The sequence below is a fragment of the Schistocerca piceifrons genome, chromosome 7 (genome assembly GCF_021461385.2).
Source record: "Schistocerca piceifrons isolate TAMUIC-IGC-003096 chromosome 7, iqSchPice1.1, whole genome shotgun sequence".
Lineage (NCBI taxonomy): Eukaryota > Metazoa > Arthropoda > Insecta > Orthoptera > Acrididae > Schistocerca > Schistocerca piceifrons.
The window spans coordinates 513,978,296-513,993,266 of NC_060144.1; the positions used below are offsets into that span (position 1 = coordinate 513,978,296).

General features: G+C 41.8%; 1 protein-coding gene across 1 annotated transcript in view; it reads right to left on the bottom strand.

Moving 5' to 3' along the window:
- The window catches only part of LOC124709057, a 205,149-nt gene that overhangs the window by 178,933 nt on the left and 11,245 nt on the right, over positions 1 to 14,971 (bottom strand). Inside the window, exon 3 of the mRNA XM_047240705.1 lies at positions 3,120 to 3,289. Coding sequence (XP_047096661.1) covers positions 3,120 to 3,289 — 170 coding nt within the window. The remainder of the gene's footprint in view (positions 1 to 3,119; positions 3,290 to 14,971) is intronic.

Genomic DNA, 14,971 nt, shown 5'->3' on the forward strand with positions numbered 1-14,971 from the left:
GCCTTCAGTTCCGTCATATTAGGACAAGGAAGAGTTTGTAGTCACATTAGTGATATGTTTCACTGTCCCATGTGTGTAAGTGCTATGTCAAATCTTTTGAATTCTTTCATTCTTGAGTCAGAAAAGCAGTGACTGTAATTGTCATACAGTCAGGCTGCAACACATTCCACAAGGGTAGATGCTGGATTATGAAGCAACTCTACGCCATCGACTAACTTTGCCACCTGACTGTATTAGTTATGCAGTTGCCGCTGGAAAGTAAGTCGTAGTGACTTTGATAATTGCATAATTGTTTTGAATGCTTTATAATTACAATACTTTTTTAATAATAAACCATAGAATACATTTGAATCTTACGTTTCTTACTACATTTAATTCTTTTCAATGACAAATATTATGTCCATTCATCACCTTAAGATTCACTGCTACTGCCAAAATAATTTATAGCGTTAGTAAATCCGTTGCGTGCGTTAATTTCAGCACTGAGTCTCAAGAACGCACCTGTTTCATGATTAATTCTAATTCCGTTAAGTTTACTTACACACACGGGGTTTTGCAATCATATGAATGAGTCACGATTGGGATCAGTCAGTTCGTACAAATACCCGAGTGTAACAATTTGAGGGATATCAAGCGTTAGGATCACATAGGGTCTGTCATATGTAAAGGAGGTGGCAGACTTCGGTTCATTGGTAGGGTATTGGTAAAATGCCGCGAGTAAGATTATATACAAAAGGCTCAGGCGATTTGTCGAGGAATACTGGGTGCGGCGCTTAAATCCGGACAAATTTCAATTTGACTATCCCGCCATGTCGTAGTTCCGCCGGAGGTAGCGATTGCCGTTCTTGAAAGCCATAAGCATCGACTAAACAGTCAGAACCTCAAAATGGTTGTGCTCCGGACAAGTGCGGAGCACAACCGAAAAGCCACGATCATCGAAATTCCTCGCTCTGGGCGTTCGTCCCCTGACTGATTGTTTACAATATTGTGGCCAAGAATAATACTTCGGAGAAGCCAACCCAGGGAGGAAACCTCATTCGAGGAAACGCGTGTCACGAACTGCGGCAATCATCGTAAAGTCACAGGCGCTGATTTTGGAGGATTCGGGGCAATCGATGAGGAATTTGGCGTCATTGTTGAATGTCAGCAAGCGAACAATGCGTCGGATGGCAGAGGAAGACCTCATATGTGACATTTAGACCACAACTGGCTGTCGGATAACGTTGACATGTTATGGTGAAAGATGTTCTGGCCCAAGAATACCCCGGATTTGAACCCTCTCGTCTACTATGTTTGGAACGTAGTCGAAAGAGTTACCAATAAGACGAGGCACCCCAATGTCGCATCTCTACGCACCGCTATCGAAGCACCATTCGCAAATATGGACAGCGTTGTTTTAAAGAGTGGGTGCGATCGCTTCAGTACAAAATTGGAGGCGGTCATTGAGGCTGAAGTCGATTACATAGAGTAATATTACTCTTGATAGATACCACTTCTTACATGTAAAAGAATTTTCATTTTCATTTGTATTTTGTTTCAATAAATTTGCTTTTAAAAAAAGTTTCATTTGTCCGGATTTAAGCGCCGCACCATGTATTATTCAAGTATGGGACTAGCAAGGAACATTGAGGGTTAAATAGAAGGCAAAGCTTGTATGGCAACAGGTTTCATACCCCAGTGTCACTGAGATGCTGAAACATCTGCACGGCCAAAAGCATGAAATTAGTTGCCGGCTATCCTGCGAGAACCAGAATTAACTAAGGAATCTGTAAGGATCACTCAAATGAAAACGAGACACATGAAAGAAAGTAAATAAACTGTTTATTATTTCAAACGTAATCGCCGTAACTGTTAATACATTTATCCTTAATATGAGAGAAGATGGTCAGTGCCTTCATGCAAAAATGTTTGCTGTTATCTACGGAACCTTGATAGTACTAAGACGTGTATCTCTTCATCCGAAGCAAATTGACTGTCTTTCTTCAGGGCTCCAAGAGTATGGAATCATTTGGGGGAGATCGAGACTGAATGGAGGAGGTATAAGGGCTACGCAGTGAAACTTATGCAGCCTACTAGAAACAATCTTGACAAGAGGTGAGTCCTCACTTTGCTTACTTTTTCCATCTGTCTGTTTTTCATTTGACTGCCCCTTAAAATTCCGCTGTGTAATATCTATCTGTAATACCGCCACTGCCTGGTGTCTTGTCCTCTTTAAGTAAACTTAATACTTCTAAATACTCGGGGTGCTAATATTGATATCTCCCATCTGTGATTCTGTGCGACAGTAAAGCACTGGTATTGTAGTGTATTGTATGTTGACCGTGGACCTAGAAACGACGGAGAGCCTCCGTCCCCGCCACAGCCGCAGTGGTCCACAAACCCACGACGACTACCGCAGTCCACTTCACCCCTCCGCCGCCCCACACCGAACCCAGGGTTATTGTGCGGTTCGGCCCTCGGTGGGCCCCCAGGGAACGTCTCACACCAGACGAGTGTAACCCCTATGTTTGCGTGGTAGAGTAATGGTGGTGTACGTTTATGTGGAGAGCTTGTTTGCACAGCAATCACCGACATAGTGTAGCTGTGGCGTAGTAAGGGGAACCAGCCTGCATTCGCCGAGGCAGATGGAAAACCGCCTAAAAACCATCCACAGACTGGCCGGTTGGCCAGACCACACAAATCCGCCGGGCGGATTCGTGCCGGGGACCAGGCGCTCCTTCCCGCCCGGAAAGCCGTGCGTTAGACCGCACGGCCAACCGGGTGGGCTAAAGCACTGGTACTCTAGTAGCCTCTAGCGTGAACACATTTTTGAATGCCGAACGTGAAATATGTGAGTCTATCTGCAGATTTCATTTTGGGCGCCAGACGAACCCACGAGAGACTCAATAGAAGGTTTGGACCCATTCATTAACTTCATGTATGATCATAACTCCCGAGGATTTTCTGATTGATCTTTCAGCAGAATCTAACAGTGAAAACTGTTGTAGGCTGTACGTACTTCCACTCTTTCGGAAGCTCTAACTGCTAATAGGTTTTGTCTATCAGATTCCTTTTTTGCGGCGAGAGTTGAGTGGTCTCTGCTCTGAGCAGTAAACGCCTTGAGGAGACTCTGTGCTCACCTGTGCGATCGGCAGGAGTCGCTGTCCGAGGTCTGAGTGTAGGCGTGGTAGGGCGGCGGACCCTCCTCCTCCTCGGACGTCGTCGTCGTCGTCGTCGACGTCAGCTCCAGCGAGGGCGTGCTCAGCTGCTGCGGCCGGTGCCACGGCACCAGCACGTCCTGGGACTCGAACTGCGGACCACGCAACACTTGGTCATCAAATGCCGCACTGCTAATTTACGTATGCAAATGTGCAGAGATATGTGTCAGTGTTTCAACACGACTCTGGAGGTCCTGGAGCAATTCCAACCCGGTGTATTAGATAAGTTACTACTTACTATTTAATATTTATTCATTTATTTGTCTGTTACTTTCTTAAGACCTACTATAAATATTTACATGATAGGTCGTTTTTTGAAATTGTTACTTATTTTAATTGATTACAAAGCTGCGTTTCGCTACAGTAACAACAAAAAACAACAATAACGATAATAATAATAATAATAATAATAATAATAATAATGACATCGACATAAAAAACCTACATTGTGGACAGGTAGACAATTTTAAAAAATTCTTTATAGAACGCGCAGAAATTAGCAAAATACACAAAGAAATCACGCATATAAATACATCGGCTACACCATTGCAATTTCATAACCACTTCTACAACCCTTTAGATCACACAACATCAACAGATACAAAGAAAGTAAATAAGAAAAAGAAAACACTACATGGCAAGCACCCGTATCATCTAACACAGCCACACATCGATCAAGACGCAATATATACAGTGAGACGGAAGAATTCATGATTGCAATACAGGATCAAACAATAAACACCAGATATTACAGCAAGCATATTATTAAAGATCCCAATACCACAACAGATAAATGCAGACTTCGCAAACAACAAATAGAAACAGTAGATCACATCACAAGCGGATGTACAATAGTAGCAAATACAGAATACACCAGAAGACATGACAATGTAGCAAAAATAATACGTCAACTACACTCCTGGAAATTGAAATAAGAACACCGTGAATTCATTGTCCCAGGAAGGGGAAACTTTATTGACACATTCCTGGGGTCAGATACATCACATGATCACACTGACAGAACCACAGGCACATAGACACAGGCAACAGAGCATGCACAATGTCGGCACTAGTACAGTGTATATCCACCTTTCGCAGCAATGCAGGCTGCTATTCTCCCATGGAGACGATCGTAGAGATGCTGGATGTAGTCCTGTGGAACGGCTTGCCATGCCATTTCCACCTGGCGCCTCAGTTGGACCAGCGTTCGTGCTGGACGTGCAGACCGCGTGAGACGACGCTTCATCCAGTCCCAAACATGCTCAATGGGGGACAGATCCGGAGATCTTGCTGGCCAGGGTAGTTGACTTACACCTTCTAGAGCACGTTGGGTGGCACGGGATACATGCGGACGTGCATTGTCCTGTTGGAACAGCAAGCTCCCTTGCCGGTCTAGGAATGGTAGAACGATGGGTTCGATGACGGTTTGGATGTACCGTGCACTATTCAGTGTCCCCTCGACGATCACCAGTGGTGTACGGCCAGTGTAGGAGATCGCTCCCCACACCATGATGTCGGGTGTTGGCCCTGTGTACCTCGGTCGTATGCAGTCCTGATTGTGGCGCTCACCTGCACGGCGCCAAACACGCATACGACCATCATTGGCACCAAGGCAGAAGCGACTCTCATCGCTGAAGACGACACGTCTCCATTCGTCCCTCCATTCACGCCTGTCGCGACACCACTGGAGGCGGGCTGCACGATGTTGGGGCGTGAGCGGAAGACGGCCTAACGGTGTGCGGGACCGTAGCCCAGCTTCATGGAGACGGTTGCGAATGGTCCTCGCCGATACCCCAGGAGCAACAGTGTCCCTAATTTGCTGGGAAGTGGCGGTGCGGTCCCCTACGGCACTGCGTAGGATCCTACGGTCTTGGCGTGCATCCGTGCGTCGCTGCGGTCCGGTCCCAGGTCGACGGGCACGTGCACCTCCCGCCGACCACTGGCGACAACATCGATGTACTGTGGAGACCTCACGCCCCACGTGTTGAGCAATTCGGCGGTACGTCCACCCGGCCTCCCGCATGCCCACTATACGCCCTCGCTCAATGTCCGTCAACTGCACATACGGTTCACGTCCACGCTGTCGCGGCATGCTACCAGTGTTAAAGACTGCGATGGAGCTCCGTATGCCACGGCAAACTGGCTGACACTGACGGCGGCGGTGCACAAATGCTGCGCAGCTAGCGCCATTCGACGGCCAACACCGCGGTTCCTGGTGTGTCCGCTGTGCCGTGCGTGTGATCATTGCTTGTACAGCCCTCTCGCAGTGTCCGGAGCAAGTATGGTGGGTCTGACACACCGGTGTCAATGTGTTCCTTTTTCCATTTCCAGGAGTGTACTTGCCATACAACATAAACTAATAAAACAACACGTTCCCACATACAAGTATGCACCACAAAATGTACTGGAGAATGATGAATACAAATTATACTGCAACAGAACCATTATAACAGATAAAACAACACCACATAACAAACCTGACATCATACACACCAATAAAAAGAAGAAGTTAACACGTATAATCGATATATCCATACCCAATACAGCAAATATACAGAAGAAAACAGGAGAAAAGATTGAAAAATACATGCAACTAGATGAGGAAGTCAACGACATGTGGCATCAGGATAAAGTTGACATTATACTAATTGCACTATCGACTACAGGAGTCATACCACACAATATCCACCAGTACATCAACGCAATACAGCTACATCCAAACGTATATATACAACTACAGAAATCTGTAATTATTGATACATGTTCAATTACCCGAAAGTTCCTAAATGCAATGTAACATATACCGTACAGTTAAAAGGAAGTCACGCTTGATCAAGGTCCGCGTCACTTTCCATTTTTACCAGACATAACGTCTGAGAAAGGAAATAAATAATTATGATAGTATGGTCAGCGTTTGTTCACCAGGAGGTGCGGCTGTAAACATGCTCCAGGAACTAACAATCCCTAGTTCTACACTATTAGGAAAGCTAGAAAATTGATGAAAAGGAAACATGACTCGTACAAGTAATGAAACAATTACCCTAGGTGGACAAACCACCCACTCCAAAGTGGCAACCAAGCACTCGGATTCTGGGGAGGTTGGACTTATACGAGAGAGCAAGTCGGAGTGCTCTGGTGAACGTCCACGAAAAAGAAACAGGTATATGGGCCCTTTCAATATTCAGACTCTTATTCAAGCAGGAAAATTACACAGTCTCATAACAGAACTCACAAACCAGAAAATTCAAATTCTCGCCTTGCAAGAAACACGAAATACAGGTTCATAAACGATAGACTACAATAATTACAGAATGGAACAAACAAGAAAACTGGCAAAGGAGGAGCACTATTTGGAATGGTCTTTATTGTTGGCAAAAAAGTGCTGGACTCAATAAAAGATGTGAAATCCGGCAACGATCGACTAATGATCCTAAGAATCAAACACACAAACAAAAACTACGCCTTATTTCCCCAAATTTGATTCACACAACATCAAAGACTCCAAAATCAATGAAAAATGGGAATAACAACACGCAGAATATTGGGAGAAATTTCAAACTAAAATCATCAAAACAGCAAAAGATCTGATCCCTCTTTATAAAAAAGCAAAACACCCTTTGTAGAATCAAGAATGTGAGAACGCACTAGAAGAAAGAAGGTAGGCATTTCAAAATTACAATTGTCACAAGTCAGAAGAAACACAGAAGAAATTTTTCGAAATGCGCAAACAGACTTCCAAGATTTTAAGACAAATTGAACGAAAATATGTCAGTGAGCAACTGCAGTGAGTCGAATAAAATTTCAAAAACTACAATACATACGATTTTTGTAAGAGCTTTGCAAACCAGATCAAAGGGTACTCACCACAAAACCTGTGCTTTCGAAAACAAGATGGTAAATTGGCCCTGACAAATAAAGAAAATTACTAAGTACTAGCCCCAAATTTTTTACAGCTTTTAAATTGTCCACAATCCAAAGAGAGATTGCCGAAAGAGCAGCCAGAAATGTCACCACCAAACACATGAAGAAATTTATGCGCACATCAAGAAACTTAAAAGCAATAAAGCATTAGAGGGGACGGAATTGTAGCAGAACTCTTGAATTTAGGCCCAAATTCACTCAAAGAAATTACTCAAATAATCCAGAACCTCTGCAAACCGAAAAATCCCGGATGAGTGGAAGATTGCTCAGATTCATCCACTACATAAAAAAGGTAATAAATCAGATGTAAAAAATTATAGGGGGCTCTCTCCATTACCAGTCACCTAAAAAATTCTATCAGCTTGTCTCTTGAATAGAACACAGCAGCATTTAGAACCCAGAGTAGCAGAATATCAAGCAGGATTCAGTATGAACAGGTCGTGTCCTGAGCAAATTTTCAGCCTCAAAACCATACTCAACATGCGAGCTCTCAGACAAAAATTTGTAGTATGCACATTTGCAGACGTCAGAAAAGCATAAGATTTAATGAAAAGGCCCACACTATTCCAAATTTTAGAAGAAAGGGGATTAGCCTACAAAACACGAGAAATCATAAAACAAACATTAATTGGCACGAAATCTAAAGTGAAGTTCATGGGAGAGATCTCAGAACCCTTCGACATTCAAACAGGTGTGAGACAAGGTGATGGATTCTCTCCTATTCTGTTCAACGTAATTGTAGAAAAAGTTATGGAATAATGGGAGAAAGAACTCAAGAAATGTGGAGTTTGGAAGCCAATCCGACTGGGCGTTGCCAAAAATAACCTCTACATACCATATTTTACATTTGCGGACGACCTGGAGATACTAACAGAGGATGAGCAGACTGCAGTGAAACAGCTGGAAGTAATCAAGGAACGTGCAGAAAAAGTACGTTTACAAATTTCATTTGAGAAAACCGAATTCTTTTGTTCAAAAACAGAAATTGAAAGCTTGAAAACAAAATATAGTAAAATTAACAGGGTCCCATACTTTAAATACCTTGGAGAATTCATCGAACCGGCATGTATTGAAAAAAATCGAACTGCAACATCAACTCCCAAAAATTAAAAAAGGATTAGGGTTAACGCAAAACCTCTTCAACACAAAAATCAATGTCAAGATGGGCAAAAATTCGACACTACCATACTGTCCTAAAGCCAGCAATTCTCTACGGAAGTGAAACACTAACCCTTAACAGAAAACAACAACTTGTAGATATCAAAAAAGAAGAGAGAAAGATCATAAGGAAGATTCTAGGAGGAAGACCTACCCAAGACGGTTATAGACTACAATCAAAGCAACAGAAAAGTTCTCAAACATCGAAACTGATATTACGAAAAAGCGAATAACATTCTTTGGCCATCTCAACCGACGAAGAGAATAATAGATTATGTAACCTCACTTAAGAATTCCACACCTTGGCTAGATGAAATTCGAAAGGGCCTAAATAATGCAAACATAAGACCTGCCAACATCCTAGAAAGAGACACTTTCATACACGAAGTAGACAAATGGAAAGTGATATCAGAGCAACCAAAAGAAACACAGTGCAGACCAAAGTGGTCGGATGAGCGTAAACAAGCCTTTTCGGAAACAATGATGGCATGTTGGAAGAACAATAAGAAGCCAAAGAAAAGTTGATAGAGTTATTTGCTTAACGTCTTCCATTTCTGGCGAGAATTCGTCAATATAATAATAATAATAATAATAATAATAATAATAATTGTAATAATGATTAACAGTAAAAATAGTTATGTGTTAGAAGTAATATTAATACGGAAAATAGCCCGCATCTCGTGGTCGTGCGGTAGCGTTCTCGCTTCCCACGCCCGGGTTCCCGGGTTCGATTCCCGGCGGGGTCAGGGATTTTCTCTGCCTCGTGATGGCTGGGTGTTGTGTGCTGTCCTTAGGTTAGTTAGGTTTAAGTAGTTCTAAGTTCTAGGGGACTTATGACCACAGCAGTTGAGTCCCATAGTACTCAGAGCCATTTGAACCAATACGGAAAATATATCTACATGTACTAGTTAATAAGAGAAAATGAAAATTTAAAAATAATAATGAGTACGAGATAGACGAGTTTTTTCAGTTTAGAGACATTTTACGCTTTCTTCAAAATAAGGGTGCTATGGGCACAGAGTAACAGTTAGAGAGATAATGGTATAAAAATATGAGATATGAGTGCATATATCCACGAGGGCGTACTGAATTTTTATGTGGAAACACTCACGGATTTTTAAGTAAAACGAACGTTATTGACATTCTACGTCTTTATTGTTCATGTATACATACGTATTTCTCAACATAATCACCCTGGCGACGAACACATTTCTCCCAAAGAGACATCAGTTTGTTGATACCATCACTGTAGAATGTTTCACCTTGTTGACGGAGCCACAAACTCACCTCTATTTGCCTCTCTTCATCACCATCAAAGTGAACTCCTCGAAGGTATTCTTTAAGTTTTGAAAACAGATGAAAATCTGATGGGTCCACGTCGGGATTTTATGGAGGATGATCGATGACAGTGAAGCAAAGGCGTCGGATTGTTGCAGATGTCACTGAGCTCGTGTGTGGACGGACATTGTCATGCTGAAGGAGTGGGTGCTCTGGACGAACTCTTGGAATTCGGCACTGGATTACATGTTGTTTCTCATGCACCGACTTACTTAAGATACACACTTCCATGTTAAAAGCTACAATTCAGAGCCTTCTCGCAGAGCACTGCAAGTATGTGGACATGGAGGACAAAAATGTAGAATGTTAATCACGTTTGGTTCAATTAAAAAGCTTTAAGAGTTTTCATAGAAAAAATTCTAATTCATTACTTTTCGGCACGTCGTCGTATACGTGTTTATACTTCTGCTTTCTATATCTAAAAAAACAATAAAAATTGAAACAATTGCAGAAAAGTATCTGGGCTGTTTACGGCACTGCATTATGCTCGATATGCACCTGCCTCCGACGCGCAGTTTCTCGTCACTGTTTATAACAGCAATACTTTATATCACTGATGTTACAACACTAGCACTTCATACAACATAAAAATTAGCATATTATGGTTATTGTATGTTGTTATCTACATACAGGGTGTTACAAAAAGGTACGGTCAAACTTCAGGAACCATTCCTCTCACACAAAGAAAGAAAATATGTTATGTGGACATGTGTCCGGAAACGCTTAGTTTCCATGTTAGAGCTCATTTTATTACTTCTCTTCAAATCACATTAATCATGGAATGGAAACACACAGCAACAGAACGTACCTGCGTGACTTCAAACGCTTTGTTACAGGAAATGTTCAAAATGTCCTCCGTTAGCGAGGATACATGCATCCACCCTTCGTCGCATGGAATCCCTGATGCGCTGATGCAGCCCTGGAGAATGGCGTATCACAGCCGTCCACAATACGAGCACGAAGAGTCTCTACATTTGGTACCGGGGTTGCGTAGACAACAGCTTTCAAATGCCTCCATAAATGAAAGTCAAGAGGGTTGAGGTCAGGAGAGCGTGGAGGCCATGGAATTGGTCCGCCTCTACCAATCCATCGGTCACCGAATCTGCTGTTGAGAAGCGTACGAACACTTCGACTGAAATGTGCTCCATCGTGCATGAACCACATGTTGTGTCGTACTTGTAAAGGCACATGTTCTAGCAGCACAGGTAGAGTATCCCGTATGAAATCATGATAACGTGCTCCATTGAGCGTAGGTGGAAGAACATGGGGCCCAATCAAGACATCACCAACAATGCCTGCCCAAACGTTCACAGAAATCTGTGTTGATGACGTGATTGCACAATTGCATGCGGATTCTCGTGAGCCCACACATGTTGATTGTGAAAATTTACAATTTGATCACGTTGGAATGAAGCCTCATCCGTAAAGAGAACATTTGCACTGAAATGAGGATTGACACATTGTTGGATGAACCATTCGCAGAAGTGTACCCGTGGAGGCCAATCAGCTGCTGATAGTGCCTGCACACGCTGTACATGGTACGGAAACAACTGGTTCTCCCGTAGCACTCTCCATACAGTGACGTGGTCAACAATACCTTGTACAGCAGCAACTTCTCTGACGCTGACATTAAGGTTATCGTCAACTGCACGAAGAATTGCCTCGTCCATTGCAGGTGTCCTCGTCGCTTTAGGTCTTCCCCAGTCCCGAGTCATAGGCTGGAATGTTCCGTGCTCCCTAAGATGCCGGTCAATTGCTTCGAACGTCTTCCTGTCGGGACACCTTCGTTCTGGATATCTGTCTCGATACAAACGTACCGCGCCACGGCTATTGCCCCGTGCTAATCCATACATCAAATGGCCATCTGCCAACTCCGCATTTGTAAACATTGCACTGACTGCAAAATCAAGTTCGTGATGAACACTAACCTGTTGATGCTACGTACTGATGTGCTTGTTGCTAGTACTGTAGAGCAATGAGTCGCATGTCAACACAAGCACCGATGTGAACATACCTTCCTTCAATTGGGCCAACTGGCTGTGAATCGAGGAAGTACAGTACATACTGACGAAACTAAAATGAGCTCTAACATGGAAATTAAGCGTTTCCGGAGACATGTCCACATAACATCTTTTCTTTATTTGTGTGTGAGGAATGTTTCCTGAAAGTTCGGCCGTACCTTTTTGTAACACCCTGTATACATATTTCTCTTGTGGATGCTTATTACGAAATACATTTCTTTTTTGTGTCGAATGTGAGAAACAATTCTGTAACTGCACTGGTTCATGGATAGGAAATCTTATAATCATTATACGTAGAAAAATTGTACGGAAGTGCACTCTGACAAGAAGGTGTAAACGGGCCAAAGTTAAAGATGGAACGGCGCACAGTGGGTCAGAATCCCAAAAAGCTGGTTAAAATATAAGTAGTTGTTCAATTTGTACCAAGCTTAGTATGTAAGGGTTTACGGAGTTTCTGATTAAGAATATGATATCAAAAAGTGAAAAAAACGAAATGGCGGACCCAAGATGGCAGGCTCTATGTACACTATTATCATTTTTTTATGTATAAAAGTAATTTTTAGGGATTTATCGAGGTTACTGATGATGACAGAGTTCAAAAAATTTAAAAATGGTCGATCCAAGATGGCGGTCAAAATCTATGTCTTTTTATTTATTTATATTTATATATTTTTATTCACATAAAAGTCAGTACTTAGGGGTTATTGAAGTCAATGCTTAAAAAATAAACCAATAAAGTGGAAAACTCGAAGAAAGGACCAAATATAGGTTTAAAAGATGGTGTAAAATATTACAAAAATTATTTCATTTTAATTACAATTATTTATTTTGTAAATTTTTTATAACTTAATTTACAAGTTTTCATTTTCTTATTCTTTTTCATCTTCTGCTTCAACTGAATCGTCATCATCCTCAAACACTGTTTCCTCATTATCTGTATCTGCATCTGAATCTTCATAGTCTTTCGCCACAGGAACTAAGAGGGCAATGGCTTCTGGCGACAAACTCTTCAGTTTCTTCTGCGAAGATTTGCGTAAGGAAGAAACGTAGGGGTCTGTCGTTGCCAACAATCTCCTGAACACGTCTCCCATAGTCTTAACTCTTGAAAACTTTCGAGAAAACTCAGGCGATATTGCTTTATCAACTTATTGGTTGATTCCTGAGCATCCTCCGATAGTTGACCGATGGATAAAATGGCCGAAGAAATAATGTCTGGACCGTGAATCAACAATCTATGGACTGCTGTTGGCATGTTATACCAGGGGTATTCTTTCACGTAGTGCCTGGCAGTTGCTAAGGCGTATGCTCGAAACTTTTCAACGTCGATCTGACGTCCGCTCGAAATCGTCTGCAAAATTATATGGAAACGGTGGATTAGTTCTTCGGAAAGTCTAGTTATCAGCGCTGATGCTGGAGTGTTTTCAAAAACACGTCGAGCGGTGTTTCCGTCATTCGTACTGCCAAACCCTTGTTTCGGCATGTCAATTACAATTCCAAGCTGCTCTTTGAAAGCTTTTTGAATGTTGGCTTTCAGTATTGATTTTTCCTCTTTATCTTCTGCTTTACGTGCCTGCAACTTTTTTGTTTTCATTTGGTATGCCAAATGAATACAACATTCAAAACATCGAATCCAGCCGTGAAGAGTTGATAGTCCGTACTGCAGATAATCGGCGGTAACTTGTTTTTTCAAAACATCGTCAATGTTATTAAATTGGGCAGACGTAGCCTTGCAGAGATAGCACCGTTGCGCAGATTTCGTGTTGGTGATAGCATTGCACACTTTACCGTCTACCATGGTCATGCTTAAATTGTATTTAATGGAAATGTCTTTCCCATGAATAACTGTTTCGAATGACTGGAGTTGTTCGATCTGTTTGTCGTAATACGCTTTCTCATTTAAAGACGTTTGCTCTGTTTCCTTTGTAAATTCTAACTTCAGTGGTCTGCAAAAGAGGGTTGAAGACGGCTTCGGATTAATCCATAAGATCTTTTGTTCTTTAGTTTCTTCATTTACACCTGCAGGTTTCAGTGGAACAAGCGAAGTGAAAAATAAAGTTGCATCTGAAATACTCGAATCTGAAAACTTCATTTTATACATGCTTTGCCCGGAGGTTCCGTCAAAGACCCACTTAGAAATAAGGGCCATATTAGATATTTCCGAATCACTCATATGTAAAATATCGTCTCGTTTCAGCAGTAGAACACGTTGAACAGTGTGGTCTAACAAAGCTTGCAACAGTACCTCAGCTTTTGATTCGGTAAAAGTGAGGGTTACGTCTGGAGGGCAGCAAGCTTTTTTTGCTGCCAAAACAGCTGAATACGGTGGATATAGTGTGTTTAAGCCTTTTCCTTTAGCCCCATTTCTCAAATGCTGATAAGATTCTTTTGACAATTTCAAGTCGAAAAGGAGTGCTAGACCTTCATTTGCATCATATGAGGATGGCGATGATGTTGAAAATCGCAAGCCTGCCTTGTATTTTTTCACCTTGGATGGACTTGAATGTGTGACGTCTTTCACAATCTTCGCAGCATCTGGGTGCCCCGAAGATCGAAGACTCATTTGCGCGGCGAACGATAATTCGACAGGACTGAACTTCGTACCAATCTCCTCAGTTCTCCTTCTTTTAGACCTATCAGATAATGTTTCAAATCTTGTGGTAGGTCGGCCTCTTGATTTAGTCACACTTGCAGGTTTCGAATCAATCGGAATATATACTATTGTATTTAACCAGGTTTCGTTCTTCTTGAAAAAATATCCTTGTCGCCGAGTTGCTTCCTTATACTTGCTTCTTAACTTTGTTAACAAAATCGAAATGGTAGGCGTCATTTCATAGGGAATTTTAATTATATGTCCACTTTTTTCTGTCAACGACCCTTCCAAATCATTTGACAAATACTCTTTTGTTATTAGAAAAATATCTTTCCTCGAAAATCCGATTCTGGGATACGCTGGATCAGATTGAACTGAAATTTAAAAAAAAATCTGTGTTACACTTTTCGTCAATTTTCTAATTATTTTATTCTTTACAATGCTTCTACGTGTCGATTGTAATTTAAATTGTACAAATAAAACTCATAATTAATTGATTCTACTGTCATTTTTGAAGATGTCTGAACAATGACTTTTGCAAGTGTCGCTTAAAACGTGGCTCAAAGCCAGAGTCGCAACTAGTCGCAGGATTTGAAGCTTAATTTACAAAGGTAATAATATATACTTGCGTACACAGGGCAAAAGAAAGCGGAATGTCGTGGAATTCGTAACTTATCTCTATTTTTTTAGCGCATTTTACGATTTTGTCATTCATTTCCCTGTAGTACGTTAATTGAAATGTAAAC